Consider the following 24827-nt stretch of genomic DNA (forward strand, 5'->3'; position numbering starts at 1 on the left):
TTGTTTGTTTATTCCTCTCAATATAAATACAATATAATGCAGTGACATAACAGCAAAACTTTTGAAAGACTGCAATGAACATCACAATCAGATTGTCACTAATCTTACCATTAGGCTAAATGCAGAGGCTAAAATTACTGATGCCACTTTAACAAGATGTAATACTCTGTTAGTGAAATCTAATGTGGTAAAACCACCATCTGGTGACATTTAATTGTATTACATGTTGTTTTTCTGTAAAGCTGTCTATTGCATCGTGGGAAAAACGAATGCATTTTGGGTAAGAATGTTCTGGTAAAGCAGTCATTTTGTAAGGCCGGTGTCACACTTGCAAGTGCAATGCAAGAAACTCGTGCGAGTCTATTGCTTCAATACACGGCACTGCCGCCGGTGGTTCGAAGTGGAGCATTCAGCTGCATAGAAATACATGCAGCTACACACATGCAGCTGTTACACTGGCCTAAGAAGGAGTCTAGCAGAACAGTTGTGTAAGACTTTCTCCTGCATTATATTACTAAAACACCATTATCCTGTATAAAGTAAATCTGGTAAGGGAACTATCTCTGTTCTGTGGTATTGTGTTCAAAACAGTTGCTAAACCAGACAGTGATTGTTACTAGGTTATGTGTTCACATCTACAATCTCGTCTTGCTGTGTGCTTTCACTGTTAATTGTAAATGTTATATTCTAAGCTCAATACTTAGACACGACAAGAAAGGAAGGAGGGAAAAATAATAAAAGAATGGAAAAAAAGTAACTAAATTCAATGACAATATAGTTTATGTTCTTTTCTAGTGGTGCTATGCAGATAAATGGGATATCATCCTCATGATAATAGGAATTATTTGTGGTGCTGTCAGTGGAATAGGGTGGCCAATGGTCAATATTTTCTTTGGATACTTGGCAGAAAATTTTGTCGCAACTGGAACAAGCACAAATGGTAAGTAAACTTAAAAAAAATACTAGAAAAATACAAAAAAAAATCTTAACCCTTTACCAACATATGACTTAAAGTTATGTAATATGCTGGTAGTGGGGTGTGTCATTCTCTGCAACTGTGACACGATTGCGCGGTGCTGATGGGTTTCATGGACAGCCTGTGGGCTGTTGATGACCCCCCCCAGCCTATCATAACTGTTCTTTTATGGAAAGCCAGTGCCAGCATGGGTCTGAAATTCATGGAAGTCTGTGGTTTATGGTATTGCTCTGTATGGTACAAGCGATTGGATGGTCAATTTCAAACCCCAAACCTTTCCCCCATTAAAAAAAGAGATAAAAAATAGATGTATTTGGCATTCCTACATTCCCACAATGAGCTTTTGGTGTGTTTTGATGTTGCAGAATTTCTGCACCTATTATTGAAATTAGGTTAGGTTTTATTGCATTTTTGTGTGTGGTTTTTTAACGTGTGTTTTTATTCCATTTTTGATGCTTTTTTTTGTCTCTTGGTGGTGTGTCATGCTTTTGTAAAAAACTTTATTGGCATACTTAGGAATGGCTTACACTTGTTTTTGATGCGTTTCTGCTATGGAAACGCACTTATAATATTTGTGCGTTTTTTTACCTATGGATTTTACGCACCTAATGTTAGTCTATGGGGAAATTCTGCACAAGAAAACTCAGTGTACCCACAAATACTGCTGATTTGAAACAAGCACCGTAGGTCATTATACGCTAAAAAAAGCACAGTGGGCAGGAGATTTCTATAAATTTCATCCACATTGATGGAACTGTAAGGCAGTGAGATTTTGACGCAGCGAAAAATATGCATTGTCAAAAATGTGATAAACGCTCATCATGGGAACAGCTTAAGAGTTCAATCTATAAAAATGAGACATTAATTAGTCTGATCTGTAAATGTACAAAAAAATTCAATAAGAGGTTATCAAAATATTGTAAGTTGTAACTGCCACAAAAGTGGTATCAATAAAAACATCAGCTCAGGGGGAAAAAAATAAACCCTCTCACAGCTGTATTGACCTAAAATGTAAAATGTTACGGGTCTTGAAAAATGGTGTTACAAGCAAAATTTAATTTTTTTACAAATTTACGGAGGTTTTTTTTTGCCACTTAAAAAAAACTCTACACATGTTTGGTATCTCCGTAATCATATTGACCTGGAGAATCATATTACCAGGTAATTTTTACCAGATAGTGAACAAGGTAAATAAATAAAATGAAAAAAAAAAACAATTGTGGAAGTGCACTTTTTCAGTTTTGGTAAACGTGGAATTTTTTTTCCCCCTTTCTAGTACATCACATGAAAAAATGAATGGTGTCATTCAAAAGTAACACTCATCTCACAAACATCAAGCTCTCATTTGACTATTTTGATGGAAAAATACAAAAACTCTTGGAAGAAAAAAAAAAACAGAAAATAGCGATGTCAGTATGGGGTTGGAGGGGTTGTCCAGAATCAGATTCGATTGTGTCAAAGTCAAGAAATGCTTTAAAATAGCAAGAAAGATAAATATCATTTACCTGTTGTACCCCTGTTGCTCAAGCACCACCTCTCTGCTGTTCCCCAATGGCCATTGTTTACGGGGAGGCAGCATTGATGTGCCATCTACAACAGGTGCTACAGCCAATCACTAAAGTGCCATAAGTCTTGGCTGAAGTGAAGGGGAGTAGTAGTGACTTACACAGATATGTAATCAATACTTTCTAACTTTAAAGCATTACTATTCTTTGCTCCATTTTGGTATGATCCTGTACAATCCCTTTAAGACATTGAATAATTGGTGACCATGTAACCATGTACAATCAGAGTTTGAGCAGAGTGTCATTTTCATAATTGACCCAATTCCCTCGGATGAGAGAATCTTTGGCTGTGTCACTGTAGCCTTAAAATGATAGTAATGTACAATGGAACCCCTACTGACCTCTAGAACCAAGGCTTTGAAGAGCACTGCCTCTCTATACATTTTTATTCCTGTGCCCAAGACAAGCTGAGAGCAGCGCTAGGCTATCTGCTGTCATGATACAAACGATGCAGCAGTGTAAAGGATCGATCACCACTCTACTCAGCCCAGGGTCTTCCCGGCAGTCAGACCCCAGTGATTGGGAGGCTATCCGCTATCACATGAATATGGTATAACTTTCAACCTTGAGACTAGTCCTTTAAAGGGACACTGTCAGCACAGAATGACAGTTCAATCTAAGTACAGGCACTAGGTGCTTCATGACATGGCCAAACATTCAAGTGCACATTCTCATTTGCTTGTTTTCCCTCTATCTCCACCCCATCTACTTTTTAGATCCAGATAAGGGTGAAGATAGATGGAAAAGAAGCAGGTGGGAGGGTACAGTTAAATATTTATCCCCATCACGATGCACCAGGAGCCTGTACTTGGTTTGAAAAGTCATTTTGTGCTGACAGAGCCTCTTTATGGCCGGGGTCACACTTGCGAGTGTGATGGGAGAAACTCGCGTGAGTCTCTCACATCGATACCCGGCACTCGGGACCGGAGTTTCTCACATCACACTCGGAAGTGCGACCCCGTCCTAATGCTCTGACTACTTGTTGATATAGTCAGTTTTGCACTGGAAATGATGCTGTGCGAGAGGTCTGCTTCAAATGATACTCTTATTGTTAATTTTTTTATTAGTTCTAAATAGATCTCTTTGTTTCATTTCAGCTTCAAGTAATGTTTCTGGCTGCACATCAGGTGTTGATATTGAAGCTAATATATCCTTGTAAGTGAGAGTGATGACAAATTAATCTCTATCTTATCCCACATTTGGTCACATGCTGTATATGCACAGTGCAGTTTGTAAGTATTTAGAAAGTGACATATTTAGTCAATTCTAATTCAGTAAACCATTGGGCTGAAGTGCAGTGCAATATGCATCATTCAACTCACATTTGGGGTATTTATCATCAATCCTTCTTAGATTCTTAATAATAATTTTGATTAATGATGGGCTAACCTCTGTAAGTACGGGTTCAGCGAGTTAGGCTGAACAGTTTAAAAAAAAGCGGTGCATGACAGCACGGCAAACACTGCCTCTGATCGTAGGTAAGATTACTATTGCTGGTCAGACAGCTGCAGTTCTCATGCTGTCTGACAGTGTGAGAAAGCAGCTGTGACTAAAAGTAAAATGTTTACCTCTGGTCACAGGCGTTGGATGATGGGACTGCTACTCCCCTCAGCCTATGTCTGCTGTCATTGATAACAGCAAGAGCAGGCACCAGCTCTATATATAAATACATTTGAAAAAAAATGGCATGGGCTAACTGGTATTTTTGATTGCCAGCAAATCTGACATCTGCGGGCTGCAGCTTTAACATGGCTGGTTATCAAGAACAGAGGGGCCTCCATGCCATTTTTAAAATAATTTAAATAAATAATTTTAAGAAACAGCATGAGATCCCCCCATTTCTTGACAAGCCAAAGTAAAGCAGACAGGTGTGTGCTGGTATTCTCATGCTGGTAAGGGACCATGGATATTGCCCCAACCTAAAAATAGCAGCTAGCATTTGCCCCCCAGAAGGCACATCTATTAGATGCCTCATTTCTGGTGGTTTGCCTGGCTCTTCCCATTTACCTTGTTGTGGTGGCAAGTGAAGTTAATATTTGTGGGGTTGGTGTCATCTTTGTATTGTCAAGTGACATCAAGCCCATGGGTTAGTAATAGACAGGTGCCTATAAGATGACTATCCATTAATCATACTATAGTTATATTGTAAATAAACACACAGCAAGAATAAAGTCCTTTATTTGAAATAAAAAACTTTTCCTTTTTAGTTAAAAATAACAAACACAGTTATACTCACCTTACGCCCTTTCCATTGAAGCCCTCGTCCCCTATAAAAAAACAGAAAATAATAAACAACAAAAATATTCACCTAACGCAAATTCCATTGAATCCCTTGTCTACTGTAAAAAAACAAAAATAAAAAGCAACCATATTCCTCACCTGTTCAACGTTCTGTCCCACGCCATAATCCATGTCTACCATACATAGTTTCCAACCTGGAAGGTGCGAAGTTATGACCGTCCAGGCTGAAAACCACTGAAGAAAGAGCTGATGTGAGTGCAGCCTCAGTGAATAGTGGTGAAGTCATTGAGTTTACTGCAGGTTACCGAGGCTGCTTTCCCAAATGGGCCAATGAACTATGGTAAAAATCTCATGGTGCCGCGCTGAGCTCAGTGAGTTCACTGCAGTTTACCATGAGAATTTCTCACAGTGAACTGGGGTAAACTCATCAAGCTTAGCGCTGCATCGTGAGATGGTTTCTTCTCACGGTGAACTGCAGTGAACTTACTGAGCTCAGCTCTGCACCGTGAGACTTTTTCTATCAGCGCAAGAAACACTTGGTGTTCGCGGTGCCAAGCCCAAACAGTAAGGCCTCTTTCACACATCAGGTTTTCGCCATCAGGCGCGATCCGGATAATTTTACGAAAACCGGATCCGGCGAAATGCAATGTCGGATCCGGTTTTTCCCCATTGACTTACATTAGCGCCGGATCGCGACGGATGGTCATGCGTTTCGTCCGGTTTTGGCCGGATCCGGCAATGTGTCTCAATCCGGCGTCTGGAAAAAATGGCAACTGTAACGTTTTTTGTCTGCAGCGAAAAAGCCGGACCCACCGGATCCGGCGCATCCGGCTTTTTCACACAATCAAAGTCTATGAGCGCCGCAATGTGCCGGATCCGTTTTTTTTGGTCTGAGCATGCTCAGTAGCCCTGCCCACAGCAAACATATATAAAACCATGACAGTGGGACCCTCAGCCACAGCCAACATGCCACCCAAGAGAGTCGACAGCCGCAGGAGAAGGCAGAAGACCACTGCAGCACCAGCACCACCACCCCAAATGGAGCGAAGGGACCATGGTGACCATACGGAGGCGAGTCCACCAGCAGATGACATACAGTAATTATCAAATCCCCTATTCCTCAAAAATAGGGCCATGGAATATCAATATATTCAGTGGACCTTTGTTTCTCTTTATTCACCAGCAGAAGACGCCGTATAGATGCAGCAGCACCGGCAGCAGCAACAGCAGCACCAGCAGTAACAGCAGCAGCAGCATCAGGAGTGGAGACTGGCCAGCAGGAGGACTCCACATCTTCTTCTGGGAGCCCTCCCTCACATCGTCAGCGTTTGACGGTAAGTTTTTATTTAAAAAATCCATCATCTCTGGAATATATGTCTATTCATTGGCTTTTATTTCAAAACAGGAATCACAAGCTGAAGAGGAGCTCCTAGAAGAAGAAGGAAGGGGTGGACAGATACCTGGAGTGGGCTCGCAATTGGTAAGTTTCCTGCATCAAACGCAGAAACACAACATCACACTACATACAACACATAGAAAACAATGTAGCGCCGATATCACACAGCAAACACATATGCCTACATCCAACCACATAATTTTTTTGCTTTTCTTTTCTAGTCTTCCCAATCTGGTGCTCGGCCAAAAGGTCCTCCCAGTGCCTCCCAGGGTCGTCGGCGACAGCGACACGGCGGTCACCAGCGTGTAAGTATAATATTTTTGCTTTGGTTTTTTTGAACTTTTTATTTGATTTCTTGTGGTGGCTACTTATTTTATTTTTCTCTTTTTCTTTAAAAGCCTTCACAGCGTGCTCCCGACTCTGATGGTGAGGATGGAGGGATTGATGTAGACCACCTCATTAATCTTGTTAGAGAAAGGGAGCTGCTTTGGAATATGGCTGACCGCCGGCATGCTGATCTAATTGTGACCCGACGGCTCTGGGAGGAAATCTGTTCGCTCCTTGTGGACCGCTGGGAGGACCTTGAAGCTCGGGCCCAGATTCAAGAGCGTAAGTATATACAGTTCCTGTTGCTTGATGTCAAGCAGTGTTTCCCGAAATCCAGTCCTCGTGTTATCCATGGGTCATGTTTTCAGGATTTCCTTTTGAGCAACACTATTGGAATCCTGAAAACATGACCCGTTGGGGACCACGAGGACTGGAGTTTGTGAAACACTGATGTTGTATACTAACCACTTTGTGCTTTCTCGTTTCAGGGGAGAGAATTGTGAAGCGGTGGCGGTCTGTGAGGGATCGTTTCAAGAAGGAGTTCAATAAAGAGATGCGGGCTCTGAGTGGATCTGGAGGACGCAGGAGCAAGTACAAGTACGCACGAGCCCTGTCGTTCCTCCGGGCAACAATGGTCACCAGAAGGTAAATATTACACACCCCATGTCCAAAAGTAATGTTTACATGTCTAATTCTTTTTTCAGCCAGGGCCAATGGCATGTCAGTATATTAATTGTGTTTTTTTCTCTTTGTTCCACAGCACGCTGACCAGCACTCGGGAGCCTGCACGGTTGGACCCTTCTGAAGCGATCAATGAGGAGACTGGCACCGAGGGACACTTCGACCGCCCCGGTACATCTGCACCTTCCCAGCCTTCCCACACATTCGACCCATCTGTCCCATCCACCAGCACAGGAGCATCGTGGCCACCTACATTACATGAAGCTGCTGGTGAGGAGATCGCTTTCCCTTTACCCCACCCTTCTGCCCCTGCCACCTCTAGTACACCTGCGGGTACTGGGCGGCAGCGGCAGAGGGGTCAGGAAAAGAGCTATGCCCCAGAGTTCTTGCATCTGAATGCATCTTTCCAGAACTGTCTCAAAGTCTTGTCCGAGCAAATGTCTGCAGACTTTCAGCAGCTCAACTCTGGCATTCTGGAGTTGAAGACACTTCTGCAAACTATGCATTCAGAAGCAAGATCTTCTCCAAACCACACCTTTTTCAGGTCTGTTGTAGCGCGCATGGCAACACTATCTCCTACCCAGCAGATGCATGTAATGCATTCGTGCCACGGTGCTCTACAGCAGGTTACCTCCCAACCTCCACCTCCCACCACTGTAGTTCCTCCATCTGCACCCCCTCCAGCCACTGCCCATACTCCCCCTCCTATTCAATACCAGTCACCTCCTCAGTACCAGCCACCTCCCCAGTACCAGCAAACTCCCCAGTACCAGCAAACTCCCCAGTACCAGCAACCTCCCCACTTCCAGCAACCTGCCCCGTACCAAACTACTTCCCAGTACCAAACTCATTCCCCCTACCACTTCGCAACCACATCATCTGCTATTCCATTCCCTGCCCAACCCTCCTCTCCACCACCCACCACCTGTTCTGCCACCCACATGTCCACCCCTTCTCTTGCTTTTTCCACCCCTTCACCTCTAACTGTTCCTTCCCCACCACGATCCCAGTCCTCTCTCCACACTCCCAGTGTCGAAGTGTCCCGCAGCCCCTGCAGCAGTATTTCCACCCCACACTACGCTCATTTATAAATGTGTGTATTTAAATACAAAATAGAAACATTTTTAACAATTAAAACAGTTTATTAAAAAAAAAAAGTTTTTCAATAAAAGTTAAAGTATTGGTTTACACTGGTTGTCTGTCTTTTATTTCTGCGGTGAACTATGGTATAAAAAAAGGTTAAGTACAGGGTATACAAAAGGTAAAAAGGTATTCAAAACCAGGTACATTACTGTGGGTAAAAGGTAAATAAATTTTACCTTTTGGCCACAGTTGTGTTCCTGGTTGTGTTTTAGACAAAGTAATTCACCTTTTACCAATAGTTTTGTATCTTGTTGGGGATTTCCTAACAATGTACACAACTTTTGGTAAAAGGTGAAAGACTTTGCCTAAAAGACAACCAGGTACACAACTGTGGTCAAGGTAAAAATAGTTAAACCACGACAAGATAGACGACAAGATAGCCAACTTTGTTTGGAAAAGGTATATACTGTTGGTACAGAAGGTACACAACTTTGGTTAAGGGCAGAAATGTATCAAATTCTGTCATCCTGCCAGTCTATTCTGCCTTGAGGTGACATAAAGTATTCTGCAAAATTGTCCCTCATTCGTGACACCGTCACAGAACTTCTATTAGTAATGTTCTGGTAATCTTGCAAGGTGGTTTCTTCAGCGGTGTCCTCAATGGAAATGGGTTCCTTGCACATAACAAAATTGTGGAGTACCACGCAAGCTTTGATCACCTCATCCACAGTTTCTGTCTTGAGGTTGATCGCAGTCAATAGGACACGCCATTTGGCTGTCAGAATACCAAAGGAGCATTCCACCATTCTTCTTGCTCTTGTTAGCCGGTAATTAAAAATGCGTTTTGTTCTGGTCAATCCTCTGCTACAATAGGGTTTCAAAAGGTGTTCTGACAGCTGGAATGCTTCATCCCCTACACATACAAAAGGCATAGATGGACCAGATGTTTGCGGCAGCGGTCTAAGGGATGGGAACTGGAAGGTGTTTCCATACAGTTTACGCCCCATGGCAGAAAGTTTGAAAACTTGAGAGACATTGGAGCGGCCATAGGCCCCAATATCAACAGCAATAAATTTGTATTCCGCATCAGCGATGGCCATGAGGACAATGGAGAAATATTTCTTGTAATTGAAATATTCCGATCCCGATCCTGCTGGCTTTACAATGCGGATGTTTTCCATCCACAGCGCCCAAGCAGTTCGGAAACTGACATATCTGTTGAAACTTTTCAGAAATTTCAATCCACCTCTCTGTTGTGGGCTCTGGTAAAAACTCTTCAACTAAGGAGTCCCAAAGTGCACGGCATGTGTACTTAACTATTCCAGATATGGTTGAAATCCCGAGTCTGTACTGGAAATGCAGTGACGAAAGGGATTCTCCAGTTGCAAGAAATCTGTGGGGAATTAAAAAACAATAAATTAGTTAAAAATCACAGCATTACATACCAAAACTCAGCTATAACACTTGGAGATACAAACTACCACCAACAAGATTGCAGTGAAAGTGTGCTCTCATGCGAGCATATCCAATAATTGTGGCTTACCTTAAAGTCACCATCAGACGCTCTGCGGGTGAAACGGAGAAGCGGCAATAGGTGTCCGCTTTTCTTATGAGGTGTGCAATGCGCTCCACCAAGTAATCAAAATTCTCCATTTTCATCCGAACATATCCAAAAAATTTCTCCGGGTTTCGTCTAAGGTCCATGCAGAGTGTAGAATAGACCCCACGCGTCATTCTCTTGGCTGTGATGGGGTGGATCCACAAACGGCGTCGCTGATGCCTGACCTGATGCGCTGCTGTCTTGCTCTCTCCTTCTCCAGAACAATCACCCTCAAACGGTTCGCCTCCGCTGTAAAATCCACCAAATTCTTCAAAATATTTGCAATCACAACATCCATCTTCGCCAGTCACTTGCTCTTCTCTCCAACATGCAGTTTCTCCTCTACAACCTGTCAAAGATGGGCTGTAGGAACACGGTATATATATAGATTTCAGCAGCAAATCCCGTTTCGAAGCCCCGAAAGGGGCGTTTTTAAAAACCGGATCCGGCGTAATCCGGCTGAAAACGGATGGAAAAACGGATGAAACTGATGAGACGGATCCGGTTTATGGTCTGATGACCAAGACAGATCCGGCAGAAAACCGGATCCGTCACATCCAGTTTTACATAACATTTGCCGGATCCGACGCTCCGGCGCGATGCCGGATCGCACCTGACGGAGAAAAACTGATGTGTGAAAGTAGCCTAACATGGACTTTCTGGAGAAGTCCGTATGTGGGGTTCGTACCTGTACAGTAGGTGTTCGATATGTATCCTGAACTTTAATGTTTGGGTTTGCCCATATCTAATTTTGATGTTTAGCATAACGTGCCAAATCATAAATTGTGTTGTGTGGTACACTGTGCTTATTTAAAAACCTCTTATGTTGAACATATAACTGATTAAAATTGTAATATTAACATGCAGCCAAATCTGCAGGTCTCATATTATAGAGCAGAAGAAGCTGAATCGATTGATCTATAGTTTTGCAGAAAAAGATTTGGTGTAACTGATATATTATTCAGTAAAATATCTGCATCTTCTATGCTTAGGAGTGCAGTATGTGGTCTTAATCAGTGAATGACAGCCTTTCTTTTATGAGAATCGCACAGAACTATTTGCCAATCATGAAGTAAGACTACATCTAAGCCTAGAGTAAGCAGGGATTTAACAAAATAGTTTACAAGTTATATTGAAAGTTTCTAAAAAAAGTTCTATTTAATTTATTCAACTTCTAATGTACACTCTGCACCCCATCTTGATTGAAAAAAAACAGAAATGTAGACATTTTTTGCAAATTTATTAAAAAAAGAAAAACTGAAATATCACATGGTTATAAGTATTCAGACCCTTTGCTCAGTATTGAGTAGAAGCACCTTTTTAAACAAGTACAGTCATGAATCTTCTTGGGAATGATGTAACAAATTTTTCACACCTTTATTTGGGGATCCTCTGCCATTCTTCCTTGCAGTTGCTCCCCAGTTTTGTCAGGTTGGATGTTGAATGTTGGTGAAGTGCCATTTTCAGGTCTCTCCAGAGATGCTCAGTTGGGTTTAGGTCAGGGCTCTGGCTGGGCCAGTCAAGAATGGTCACAAAGTTGTTCCGAAGCCATTCCTTTGTTATTTTAGCTGTGTGTTTAGGGTCATTGTCTTGTTGGAAGGTGAACCTTTGGCCAAGTCTGAGGTCCAGAGCACTTTGGAAAAGGTTTTCATCCAGGATATCTTTGAACTTGGCCGCATTCATGTTTCCTTCAATGGCAACTATTCGTCCTGTCCCTGCAGCTGAAAAACACCCCCATAGCATGACGCTGCCACCACCACGTTTCACTATTGGGATTGCAATGGGCAGGTGATGAGCACTACCTGGCTTTCTCCACACATACCGCTTAGAATTATCACCAAAAAGGTCTATCTTTTTCTCATCAGACCAGAGAATATTATTTCTCATAGTCTGGGAGTCCTTCAGGTGTTTTTCAGCAAACTCTATGCAGGCTTTCATATGTCTTGCACGGCGGAGAGGCTTCCGTCGGGCCAGTCTGCCATAAAGGCCAGACTGGTGGAGGGCTGCAGTGATAGTTGACTTTGTGGAACTTTCTCCCATCTCCCTACTGCATCTGTGGTGCTCAGCCACAGAGATCTTGGGGTTCTTCTATACCTCTCTCACCAAGACTCTTTTCCCATGATTGTTCAGTTTGGCTGGATGGCCAGGTCTTTGAAGACTTCTGGTTGTCCCAAACTTCCTCCATTTAAGGATTATGAAGGCCACTGTGCTCTAAGGAACCTTGAGTACTGCAGAAATTCTTTTGTAACCTTGGCCAGATCTGTGCCTTGCCACAATTCTGTCTCTGAGTTCCTTGGCAAGTTCCTTTGACCTCATGATTCTCATTTGGTCTGGCATGCAATGTGAGCTATGAGGTCTTATATAAACAGATGTGTGCCTTTCCAAATAAAGTCCTATCAGGTTAATTAAACACAGCTGGACTCCAATGAAGGAGTAGAACCATCTCAAGGAGGATCACAAGGAAATGGACAGCATGTGACTTAATTATGAGTGAGCAAAGGGTCTCACAATTAGCAACGTCCATGGTTCAGGTCCTTTAATCAACAGCACAGGCACAAACACTTTCCTGGAGTGCTTCCTCTCCAGGCATGCTGAACATTGCTGCCCTTGGAAGCCAGCTACTTAAGCACCAGATCATTTGACTCCTCCATCATGTGACTGATCACATGATTGTTACATCACACAAGTCCTGTCAGGACATGGTGGTGCTGACTGTGGAGGTGGTGATAAGGTGGACATCCTACTACCCACTCTATGGATGTCCATATAAATGCCAGCACATTATGCAACTTAGCTTAACCCTTAACATGCTGGAGTAAAAACTCTGTTTTATATCACTGACACCATTAGGTGTAGTGAAACATATCTCCCCTCCAGCACTCTACCAGTAACTTTGTTACAATATATAGCAGGTGAAATAAGTGCTGAACATGTCACCAATTTTCAAAATAAATATATTGCTAAAGATGCTATTGATAGGACCTTCTCACCAGCTGTCGATAACAACAAGGGATGAGCAAACCCGTAGATGTTTGGGTTTTTCGGCTTCAAGTGAACTTTAGTCCAAAGCATGTAGCCTAGGCGCAGCCAGCAGGGTGGTGCATTTGAGACATTAGTACGACTGAAGATGTGACCACCAGGTTAGAGAGATGTCATCAGCATGATCAGGTCATGTGATCATGCTGCTGAAGTTACTTGGCGGCGCGGAGAGCATTGGTGGTAATTGCTCTACGTTAGGCTACTTTCACACATCTGGCTTTTGTAATCCGGCACCGTGCGGTGAAAAGCCGTAGTACCGGATCCGGGAGAAAACGCTGACACCAGATCCCTTTTGTGGCCGGATATGGTGCTACTCATATTTAAAGGAGGAGTACAGCACACACGGAGAGAGAGAGAGAGAGTAATTCCCTTCATTCGCCATTTCTAGGGTTAAAACTTACAGTCTCCGGGCATGCGCTGTTCAAAAAAACGGTCTGGCACTGGCAAAAAACATTGCAGGGAAAGTTTTTTGCAGACGCCGGACGTCTACTTTTTGCCGTATCCGGCTAAAACCGGATGCGACGCATACCCATCTGGCACAATGCGGCGAGAATGAAAGTCTATGGGACAAAACCGGATCCGGTGCCGGATCCGGTTGTTACAAATTTCGTCGTATCGTCCCGGATTACAAAAGCCAGATGTGTGAAAGTAGCCTTAGACACAATAGGGTGAGTGAGAGAAATTTGAAGACACAATATTGAGAGGAAGGGGTGAGCTAGGGGGCATGTATGGGGGATGGGTGCAGACACAGTATGGTGAATGGGGATATGGGTGCGGGCACAGTATGAGCAGCAAGGACAAAATGTATTTAGACACATTATGGGGAGCGAGGATTATGGGATCGGTGTGAACACAGTTTGGTGAGTCAGAGGGATCTGAGGAGACAGTATGGAAACTGAGAGGGTAAATGTATGAGGAGGGAAGGGAAACAATTGAGAAGATTATTGAGGGGAATAGTGCGAGGAGACAGTATGGGGTGAGAAAAGTGTGAATAGACACAGAATAGAGACTGAGTAGTGGGGTGGCAGCATGGAGGAACAGTTTAAGGGCACAAACAGGAGGGGACTGTATATATAGGAGGGATAGAGACTGGGCCCTATAGGGGGACCCCGTGTGAGAGGACAAGGTGGAGAGGGGGCCCAGTATAGAAAGGAGAGGGCAATATGGAGGGCATGTACCATAAGAGGGACAGTCTGTGGGTCATATTTTATGCAGGGAATATAGTGGTGGGCAATTATTTATTCAGGGGCTCAGTGTAGGGCAGATATTTGTTTATTCAGGAGCACTATAATTACACTGCTGTCTTTAAGGGCATCGTGTGGGGATGTGCTGCAGAAAAACAAAGAAGATGGAAGCCTGCAGATACAACCTGTGGATGAGAAAAGTCATCACGGAGTCTGGACAAGATGAAGAAGAAAAGAAAGAGAAAGCCAACTTCATCTGTAAGATACCTGGATGTAATGTTTTTGTGATAGTGACTAATGCTCATATTTTTATTTATGTTAGGAGCAATAAAGGCATTGACCAAGTGTCACGATCCATTTTTGGATTTGTGGCAGCTCTGGTTCAACTCAGATTAAAACTTTTTTCCTTTCAAGCCACCGGGGGGGTTAATGTTGTTTTTTCCCTGCTGGCAATCTGGTGTAATTGCATTGCTGCTGGGTCAGCTGATGTGGGCGGTGACCACTCGAACCATCCTTTAAAAGGTCACCTGATGCATCAGCTGACTGTCGGTATTAGAACAATCTACAGTGCCCAAGCTGGATTAAGGAGCTCTCTGGGTGCAATGGTGCTTTGCTGAGTTCGCTTTTCTGGTGCTTCATTTTGCTGTGTGGTGCTTTGCAACAGAGAAAGCTAAGTGGTGATTTTTGTTACCTTGTCCCTTTGGTGTCTGCCACTTTCTCCCTGTGTTTATTATCTGTTGAGGTGAGGCTAATGCTCCTTGCTGGCAAGTGCACTAGCCAGAGCAGAGTTAGGTGACAGATAGGGATGAGGTATCCTGATGGTGGCAGGGGAAAGGACATGCATAGGGCATTAGGTGAGTGCAGGGATAAGCTCAGGTTGGAGCTCAGATGGTTACCATCCCTCATTCCTTATCGTTAGTGTCTTCCCCTCAAATTTACCATCCCATTGTACGTGTGTTGTGCCGTCCGTTGACCGACCACCCGTTTGGTCGTGTCACATCATGATAGTCACTTTAACACCGTCCGCACATTTCTTTCTGGTGAGCCCATGGCTCAATTGCAGGCATTTGCTCAACTGATCCAGACCCTCACTGATGAGCTTAAGGAGCTGCAGAGTCAAGTGACGCAGCAGCTTCAGCAGTTGACGGGGATCTGGGCCTCACCTTAGTTGCAGACTCAACCGGAACCCACAATATCTCTCTCTGACCGGATTTCTGGTGGGAGAGATGGTGTTTAAGGAAGCCTGCAAGTTGTACTTTAGGTTTCAACCTCATTCATCAGGGAGTGAGGAACAACGGGTGGGAATCATAGTCTCCCTTCTTAAGGGTGATCCCCAATCATGGGCCTTCTCCCTGCCGACTGATTCACCATCTTTGTGGTCAGTGGACGAGTTTTTTGCAGCATTGGCGCTTGTGCATGGGGATCCTGATGGCGTCTCCCTGGCTGAGTCTCGTCTCCGTAAGATCAAGCAGGGAGGCCTGCCAGCTGAGGAGTACTGCTCAGAGTTCAGGAGGTGGGCCACTGACACACAGTGGAATGACCCTGCTCTTAGCAGCCATTTTTGTCAGGGTCTTTCTCCTAGGTTGACACCAAGTTTGTGATGAGTCTGCACATTCTATGTAACTGCAGTCTTCTGGATTCTCTCAATGTATGTTGTCAGAATTCTATGGTGCCAGAGATTTGTATACATCAGGACATGTGCCTACCAGACATGCGTAGTCTCACTCAATGAAAATGAATTGAGCGAGGCCAGACATGTCTAGTCGGAATGTGGCCAGTAGTATACAAATCACATACTTGTGCAAGGGAGAATTCTAAAAGCGTGTAGTGCATGCATTTGTAGGAGAGAGAGCCCCCGCTGTGTAACCGGGCCGGAACTAAGGGGGCTGTTACCAAGGGTCCAAGGGGGTCTGTTTCCGGGTGAAGTAATGACAGGACAGAAAGTGTGGGGGTGGAGCGGTTATAAAAGGAGCACAGGAAACCAGAAGGGGGCACCCGACAGGGAGAGAGACAAGGAGCAGGAAGCAGGAGCCTAGGTGACGTTGGAGAGCAGGAGTGACTCAGCACCTTCCAGAGAGACAGGACGGGGGCTCACCTGATCCAAGGAAAGGACGGCACTGAGCGATGCGAGGAAGAGACCCAGACCTGCCACCCGCGGCTGCGGCCCAGATACTGAGACCCGTGGCTGCCGCTGCCATGCTCCATCCCGCGGTTGCGGCCTGCACGCTGTCACCTATGACCGCCACTGCCCTGCTCCGTCCCATGGCTGCAGCCTGTGTGCTGCCACCCTCTGCCACCACTGCCCCGATCCATACCATGGCTACGGCCCAGACGCTGCACCCTGCAGCGGCACCTGCCCCGCTCCAGACCGCAGCTGCGGCCTATACCTCAAGGCCTGCGGCTGCCACCACCTTGCCTTTCAGCAGGGGCCCAATGCTGAGGAACTTTCCTGGGGCCTGTTGTGCCCCTTCTGCACCTGGGCATAGGAACACCCGAAGCCTGCAACAACTCCTTGTTGGCTGGGCCCAGCGGCTGAGACGCCGAACTGACACCTCCCGGACAACAACTCTGCAGGACGTCAGAGAAGGATAAGTGACACTCCCGCACAACCTCACGGACAACAACTCTGCAGGACATCAGAGAAGGATAAGTGGCACTCCGTTGATAGTAAATTATAATTCCGGGACTTGTAGTTGATCCTATAATGGCCTTATAGTTTCCGGCACCGGCCGGATAGTTTATACCAGGTTATTTGTGTGTATGATTGTCTGACCCCATGCATGGAAAACCATTGTCAGCTTACCAGTAATCCATATAACCCATATATAAAGGTTGAATTTAAGCTTGCTCAGTCTCTGTTTCGTCACTGCATCTTGCGTACCTGCGAGTACCACACATTGTGAGAATTCAGAAAGCCTTCAGCCACCTATAGTGACTGCAGACTTTCATCTCAAACATGGATGTGCCCTTTAATTATAAAATGAAGCCCTGTAGCATGCCAATCGTAACAGCGTGTAATATACACACCGTCAAGATTCAGCTCTGGTTCCATCAGTCATCACTTGGCCACTTCAATGATATGCGATTTGCATACTTACAGTCATGTGACAAGTAGCTTTTCTTCCTGCTTCTCTCAGCTCTTTATTGAACATTGAATTAAGGTGAGCAGGTCATCGGCACATGACTATGTGTGCAAATTGCATATGTGCTTGTGGGACTGAATTCTTGCCCCAGGTGCCAGAAAACCTAGAAACACCTCCGGGTTTGGGTGCCTGAACGCTACCTGAAATTGAACTCAACAGAAGTCAATCGGTACCCGAACTTGGGTGCTATAAATGGTCGTAGTGAGGGCTTGTAGGCCGCAAAAGTCTCTCTCTCTCTCTAAACTAGTCGCATGCATTGATCAGATGTGACTTTGGCCCATATATATATATATATATATATTGCTAAAAAATAAATCAGTATGTCTTTGGAGTGTGAGAGGAAATCGGAGCACCCAGGCTCCTTGCAGATGTTGTCCTTGGTGAGATTTGAGCAGTCTGGATTTGAAATGATACTCAAAATCAAAGTGGAAAATGAAATAACAGGCTGATCCAACTTCAGTGGAAAATCCTCAAGACTAGAGATGAGCTACAATTTCAATGTTCTGTTAGGATTGTGATCAGCGATTCTGCAATACTCGCTGATTTATTCGTCGACTATTCAAACATAGCTGCATGTCATTGGAGACAATGCGAGGCAAAAACAAATGCACACACAACACCTTCAAACAGGTCCAAAAGCTGTCAAAACACATCAAATTAAGGGCAGACACCAGTAAAGTTGCATCAATTCATCCACAGTATAAATTTTAGAATGATATGGGAGCAATCAGCCTTGCATGAGGTATCATGGTCCAGGCCAACACTTGCAGTTTTGAATTGAGCTTCAACTTAAGACAAGGTGGGTGAGGGATAGCTGTAGGCATGCAGTGCTTGGAGCCATGATACCACATGCACCAGCTCAACCTGCTTTAATGCTCAGCCACACACAGGAGGCACAAATATCAGTTTCATGGACTACTATTGTCAGAAAAATGTAAGGATAGCAACATGGGTGGTTGGCTCCAAGGAAGTGGAGGCCTGCCAATCTCAGAGGCATACTGCTACAGGCAACACAAATGAAGGAGACCCAACCAGGAGTCTAAACATTTCCAAAAATAAGTGGCAGACACCACCAAAGTGGCATCAATTTCACCAAAGTAGAACTTGTATAATGGGGACCGACACCTTTTCCACTACAGCCAACCCAGCAGATGGAGACTGTATTTTGCAAGGTTATGGAACCACTGTGCTGTAGCCCTAGGAAATCCTGGAGGGGCATAACTAGGTGGCATACCAAATACGACCTCGGATAAGTGGCAGAAGGTGAAAACCGTGACCCAAGGAGTGACAAGGAGGTGGCACCAGGTGCTTCTCCAGGACTGACTTACAAAAGATGGCAGCTGACCCTTTAGAGCGGGTATTCAGTTACACCCTGAAGAATGGACAAAGAATGCATGCAGGTACTGTAGGGACATTGGAACCACAGGGGCAGATGGGACTGACTGAGGAACAGAAAAGCACTGACAGGTGTGGACTGGACCAGCTGTTAGACAGAGGAGCACTGGCAGGTGTGGGCTGGACCACCAGTTAAACAGATGAGCACTGGCAGGTGCAGGCTGTACCGGCTGAGGAGCAGGAGAGCAGTGGCATGTGTGGACTGGGCCAGGTGTAAGACAGATGGGCACTGGCAGGTGCAGGCTAGCCCGGTTTAGGAACAGGAGAGCAATGGCAGGTGTGGACTGGACTGGGTCTTACACAGATGGGCAATGGCAGGTGCTAGCTGGACCGGGTGTTAGACAGATGGGAACTGGCAGGTGAGTGCTGGATCGGGTGTTAGAATAGCACTGGCAGGTGCAGGCTGGACCAGCTGATGGACAGAAGAGAACAGACAGGTATGAGCAGACAAGTACAGGGTAGACGCGCAGACGGGCAGACCTGATGAACCTGATAACTAGCAAGCATACAAGGCAAACTAACAACACTACTCAGGCACCTCCATATTGGACACCTTAGGGCAATTAAGAAGTAAGGAGCACATGTGTGCCATAAGCATAGTGCCAGGGCTTACAACTGAATCTGGGAGGACTCCGACACATAGAAGGAGAGATGAAGAGGTGGTGTGTGAGTGGGAGACACTGAATGTCCTGTCTGTTAGGTATGAGGAGACCCAAGAAAAGGTCAAGTCTGTAATGGCAATACATCTGTAGAAAAAAGGAATGGTTCACTGTGTCAATGGTAGATGCCAGGTCCAGGGGAAGGAGGAGGATAAACTAGTGTTGTTTTGATTTGGTGGTTAGTAGGTTTTTGGTGACTTTTTGTACATATTTATGGGTTGGAAACCTTACTTGAGCACCGAATAACCTTCCTTTTTCTCTGGAGTGCCGTGTTCTTTTGCCTATTTAGTTAGGGCAGTTTCAGTGGAATGGTGCAGTTGGAAGCCAGGTTGTAAGCGGTCAAAGAGGAAACAAGAGGAAAAGTGTGAGGAAAGTTCAAAATGGATGTGTTGTTCCAGTAGTTTAGAGGCATAGGGGAGAAGTGAGATGGGGCAATAGCAAGACTCAGACGTTGGTTCAAGGGAGGGTTTTTTGAGGCTGGGTGTTGTGATGAGTGAGTATGCTCAAAACTCGGGTTCTCCCGAGCATGCTCGGGTGTTCTCCAAGAAGTTTGGGCGTGCTCGGAAATTAGTTTGTGTCGCCGCATCTGCATGATTTGTAGCTGCTAGGCAGCCTGAATAAACGTGGGTATTGCCTGTTTGTTAGGAAATCCCCACATGTATTCAGGCTGTATAGCAGCCGCAAATCATGCAGCTGCGGCGACACAAACTAAAACTCTGAGCTCGCCCAAATACTCAGAGAACACCAGAGCATGCTGTAAGAAAGAGAACTAAACTACTAGACAACAGGGCTTGGTGAAATAAACTACTAAATACCTAAAATTGGCTAACACACCATACCACACCATAAGATGGAGAACTAAACTTCTAGAAAACAGGGGTTGGAGAACTAAGCTAGTAAGCAGCTTGGGTTAGAGAACTAAACTACTACACACCAGGGGATGGAGAACTAAAGCACTAGACACCAAGTCGTGAAATTCCCAGGGCTTACTGGACTAATCTCTGTATATAATAATAATAACAGTAATAACCTTTATTTATATTGAGGAAATGGGGGGAAGATAAAGGCTGCATGAACTGGTCACCAGCCAGTATTTGTAGTGCTTTTGATAGCTGTGGAGTTTGATGGGAAATTATTGCATTTTGGAAACATGTCCTGTGAACCGATGATGTTATAATTCTTTGGCCACAATGATCAAATGGATACTGATCCTAAGCACACTTCAAAATCCACAATAAAATATGTTAAAAGGTGCAAGCTGAAGGTTTTACAATGGCCCTCACAGTCCCATGATCTGAACATCATTGAAAATCTGTGGCTAGTAGAGTTGAGCGACTTTTGGTTTTTTAGGGTCGAGCTTCGTTTCGTGAAACCCGACTTTTCCAAAAGTCGGGTCGAGCAAGATCGTCCGATTATAGGGAAAAGTCGGGGTCGTCCCGAAACACGAAACCCAATGTAAGTCAATGGGGAATAAAAGTCGGCAGTGAGAGGAGGACAGGAAACACACCTACAGTGCCCATTTGAATGCCAAAAGCATCAATTCTTCTTACTTAAGCTTGTCAACCTTAATTAACTTCATAATACAAGTTACGCACTGAAAAATGGGGGTTATTTGGCTAAAGTTGTGGGGGGGAGGGCTGGCTCCAGGTTTTCATGTGCCCTGGGCGAAAGAGCGCTCCTTTAACACATACCACAACTTATCATGCTCCGATACGGCAGAGAAATAGCGGTATAGTACAATGAAAAATACTTCACTTTTTACATCTCATGACAAGGCCCATCTATTTCTCCATACAGAATCATTGGTCCCATATAATGTTTGAAACAGTATATGATGAGCTCCACATAATGCTACAGTATATGTTGGTCCCCATGGATGAAGCTCCACTGTCTTATGGGCCCAAATAATGCTCCAAACATAATGGGCCCCATTTCTAATGCTCTAGTGTATAATGGGCCCTGTAAATGCTGCTCCAGTGTCTGATGTCCACCTTTGGAATGTTCCAGTGTATGGTGGGCCACATCTATCATTCTCCAGAGTATAGTGCTCCCCAAAAATTGCTGTCCCAACATTGAAAACAATCAAATAAGTCTCCTCGCTAGGGAATCCCTGTACTAGTCTGGACTCCTCGTCGTCCCCATCTTCCATCTCACTGCACAGTATTTCAACCTTGCAAGTGCTGTGATCCTGAGCAAGCAGGGGGGGCCCACTCGTTGGCGACGGCACTGGCACAGGGCCTCTGATAGTACGGTGGTGTGTCTGATGGCGGGTGGGCCGAACCTGCACTTTCATCTGCAGCTTCCTCTTTGTCACCGTGTAAGATGGAACTGTATATGGGAAGGGTAACCTGAGTTTCATCAGGGTCAGATTCAGGCCGTGTAGCGTGCGAGGGGAATGTAGTGGTCTGGGTCAATGTACCAGCAGATTCATCGAGCAGTGGCTGGGCATCAGTGCACTTGTGTCACCCCCAGGAGTACGGTCGCCACAGTGGCATTACCTTCTTCCTAGGGAGTGTGATGTCATGCTTGGGAGCAACGAAGGATCTGTCTAGCAGGTTAACTGATTGGGCGGCGTTATTCCCACGAGTCATGACCCTCCAAACAGCGTTCATGAAGGCAAAGTGTTTGTTTTACGTGGGCAGTATGGTTGCAAAGCTGAACCTTAAAGGAATGTCCAGAAGGGCACCACCAGGAGTGGAGCCTACGGTTAAATTGGACTCCACCTGGGAAACCTCAACCATGCCAGCTACAGAACAGATGCACACATTGCAAGCTTAATTCCGTTAACGAACGAGACTCCGTCATGCCCCGCGGTCCGAGTCCGGCTTACTAGAGGGACACGTGAGGCTCTGGCACATGAGATTGGCCAATAACTGGTGTGTCATGCCCTTACATGTCCGTGGCTGCATGTGCGCTACACTGAAAAGGCCAGCGTTTGTCGCTTACAGGTGCAGATAACCCGCTGAACAACGTTAGTGATGGGGATCACTGATTACAATTATTACCCGCGAACAATGATTTCCCAGTAAGTGCAGGTCAACCGCAGTTCCGGAATTAGGCCTAACTGTCATTCCTGAAAAAATGAAAAACTTACGTATGCAAACCACAGGTGCTGTAGCTTGCTTAACAGCTCGCCAGCCGTTCTCACGCCCAGTATGGATTACACGTGATTGCACAAAGGTGAGAAAGGGTACCGTATCCCCAGATAACATGTATGGATAGTGTACACATTCAAAATATATGTCTATACATCAGGAGACAGGCTCAGACGGTGTTAGGCCCAGTATGGATTGCACGTGATTGCACAAAGGTGAGAAAGGGTACCATATCCCCAGATAACATGTATGGATAGCGTACACATTCAAAATATATGTCTATACACCAGGAGGCAGGCTCAAACGGTGTCAGGCACAGTATGGATTTGACGGCCCAGACTACACAGCGGAGGAGCAGGGAGAGGTAAAGATTGCAAATGCTGGGGCCCTGCCCAAGCAAGGGGGGCCCACTCGTGGGCGTCGGTACTGGCACTGGGCCCCTCATAGTACGGCGGTGTGTCTGACGGCGGGTGTGCACCACCGTCAGAGACACTTGATTGCACTATGAGGGACCCTGTGCCAGTGCCCGCGCCCAAGAGTCGGCCTACCCACCTGTCCAGGGCAACGGCACTCGCACGGTGTCGTGCGCTAGGTGGTGACCCCGGCCATGGGGGGGAGGCAGCACAGTTAGGGAGTTTTAGAAAGTGGCATATGTTGATGTTGGACATTCAGCTGATGCAAAAGGTGAAATAGGTCAAGTCCCAGGAAGAGGTGGACCAAAGCAAGCCATTTTTCTGTCACCCTATGTGTCATCAGGGGAAGGTGGGACAAAATCCTTGGAAACCCATGCATGGTTCATTTTAATGAAGGTTAGATTATCCACATTTTGGGTTGACAGACGGGTCCTTTTTTCTGTCAGGATTGATCCAGCTGCACTGAAGACTCTTTCCGATAGCACACTTGCAGCTGGGCAAGCGAGCTCCTGTAAGGCATATTGTGCCAATTCAGGCCAGGTGTCCAGTTTAGCGGCCCAATAGTCAAAGGGGAATGACCTGTGTGGGAGAACATCGATATGGGAGGAAAAGTAGTTTGCAACCATGGTTGACAACTGCTGTCTCCTGTCACTTTCCATCGATGCAGTATTACCAGTTGTGTGAGCGGTATTTGAAAAATCAGTCCACAACATTGTCATGAAACCCCTGTCTCCAACGCCACTTCTGCTGTGTGCACCACGAACACCTCTGCCAAGCTGCCCCCGGCCCGTACGGCTCGTGTGAGAACCATCACCGCTGCTGTGTGCTGGGAATGCCTCAAGCAACCGATTTACCAGAGTTGCTTGTTTATTAGCCAATATTAGGTCAAGGTTCTCCTGTGGCATGATGTTTTGTAATTTGCCTTTATAGCGTGGATCCAGGATGCTGGCCAACCAGTAGTCGTCATCGTTCATCATTTTGGCAATGCGGGGGTCCCTTTTTAGGATCTGCAAGGCATAATCTGACATGTGGGCCAATGTTCCCGGTGTCAATGATGCACTGCGAGTGCTGGTTGGAGGAGCACTTTCTGGCAAATCCACATCCCTCCAGTCACGCACAAACCCTGTACCAGACCTTGCCACGCCAACATTTTCACTTGCCCCACGAGATGCATCCTCCTCCCCTAAGTAATCATCCCCATCATCATCCTCCTCCTCCTCTTCTTCCTCCACCTCGTCCAGGAGAGGTCCCTGAGCAGACAATGGCTGAATGTCATCAAGGAATCCCTCCTCCTCATCAACATTGGCTGCAGAAGCCTGCTCCTTAAGGTGCGTCAAAGTTTGCATGAGCAGACGCATAAGTGGGATGCTCATGCTTAGGATGGCGTCGTCTGCGCTTACCAGCCGTGTGCATTCCTCAAAACACTGAAGGACTTTACAGAGGTCTTTCAGCTTCGACCACTGCACACCTGTCAACTCCATGTCTGCTCTCAAAGTGCCTGGCCGTGTATCCTCCCACAAATGTATTATGGCCTGCCTCTGCTCGCACAGCTGCTCCACCATGTGCAGGGTGGAGTTCCACCTTGTTGCAATGTCGATAATGAGGCGGCGGTTGGGAAGGTGGAGAAATCGCTGCAGCTTCTGCATACGAACGGAGTGTACAGGCGACCGGCGGATGTGCGCGCACAGTCTTCGCACCTTCTGGAGCAGGGCTGTTAACTCCGGATAATTTTTGAGGAAGCACTGCACCACCAGGTTCAAGGTGTGAGCCAAGCAAGGTATGTGGCTGAGTTTTGAAAGGGCTATGGCTGCCACAAAATTACGGCCGTTATCACTAACTACCTTGCCTGCCTCAAGATGTACACTGCCCAGCCATGACTCAGTTTGTCGCTGAAAGTACTCGGCCAGCACCTCGGCGGTGTGTCTGTCGCCCAAACACATCATCTGCAACACAGCCTGCTGACGCTTTCCACTAGCTGCTCGATAGGGGGACACATCGAGTGCAACAGTGGCAGCTGCAGATGGAGTGCT

General features: G+C 45.6%; 1 protein-coding gene across 3 annotated transcripts in view; it reads left to right on the forward strand.

Annotated features, from left to right (window-relative positions):
- The window catches only part of LOC141095454 (ATP-dependent translocase ABCB1-like), a 485663-nt gene that overhangs the window by 115114 nt on the left and 345722 nt on the right, over positions 1 to 24827 (forward strand). For 2 of the 3 annotated variants that reach the window (XM_073581458.1, XM_073581459.1), the window contains exons 5-6: positions 796 to 940; positions 3639 to 3696. In XM_073581458.1, the coding sequence (XP_073437559.1) occupies positions 796 to 940; positions 3639 to 3696 (203 nt within the window). The remainder of the gene's footprint in view (positions 1 to 795; positions 941 to 3638; positions 3697 to 24827) is intronic. The other variant, XM_073581460.1, reaches the window with a different exon arrangement.

This window comes from Dendrobates tinctorius, unplaced genomic scaffold, assembly GCF_039654945.1.
Source record: "Dendrobates tinctorius isolate UK_male_01 unplaced genomic scaffold, ASM3965494v1 ptg000070l, whole genome shotgun sequence".
NCBI lineage: Eukaryota > Metazoa > Chordata > Amphibia > Anura > Dendrobatidae > Dendrobates > Dendrobates tinctorius.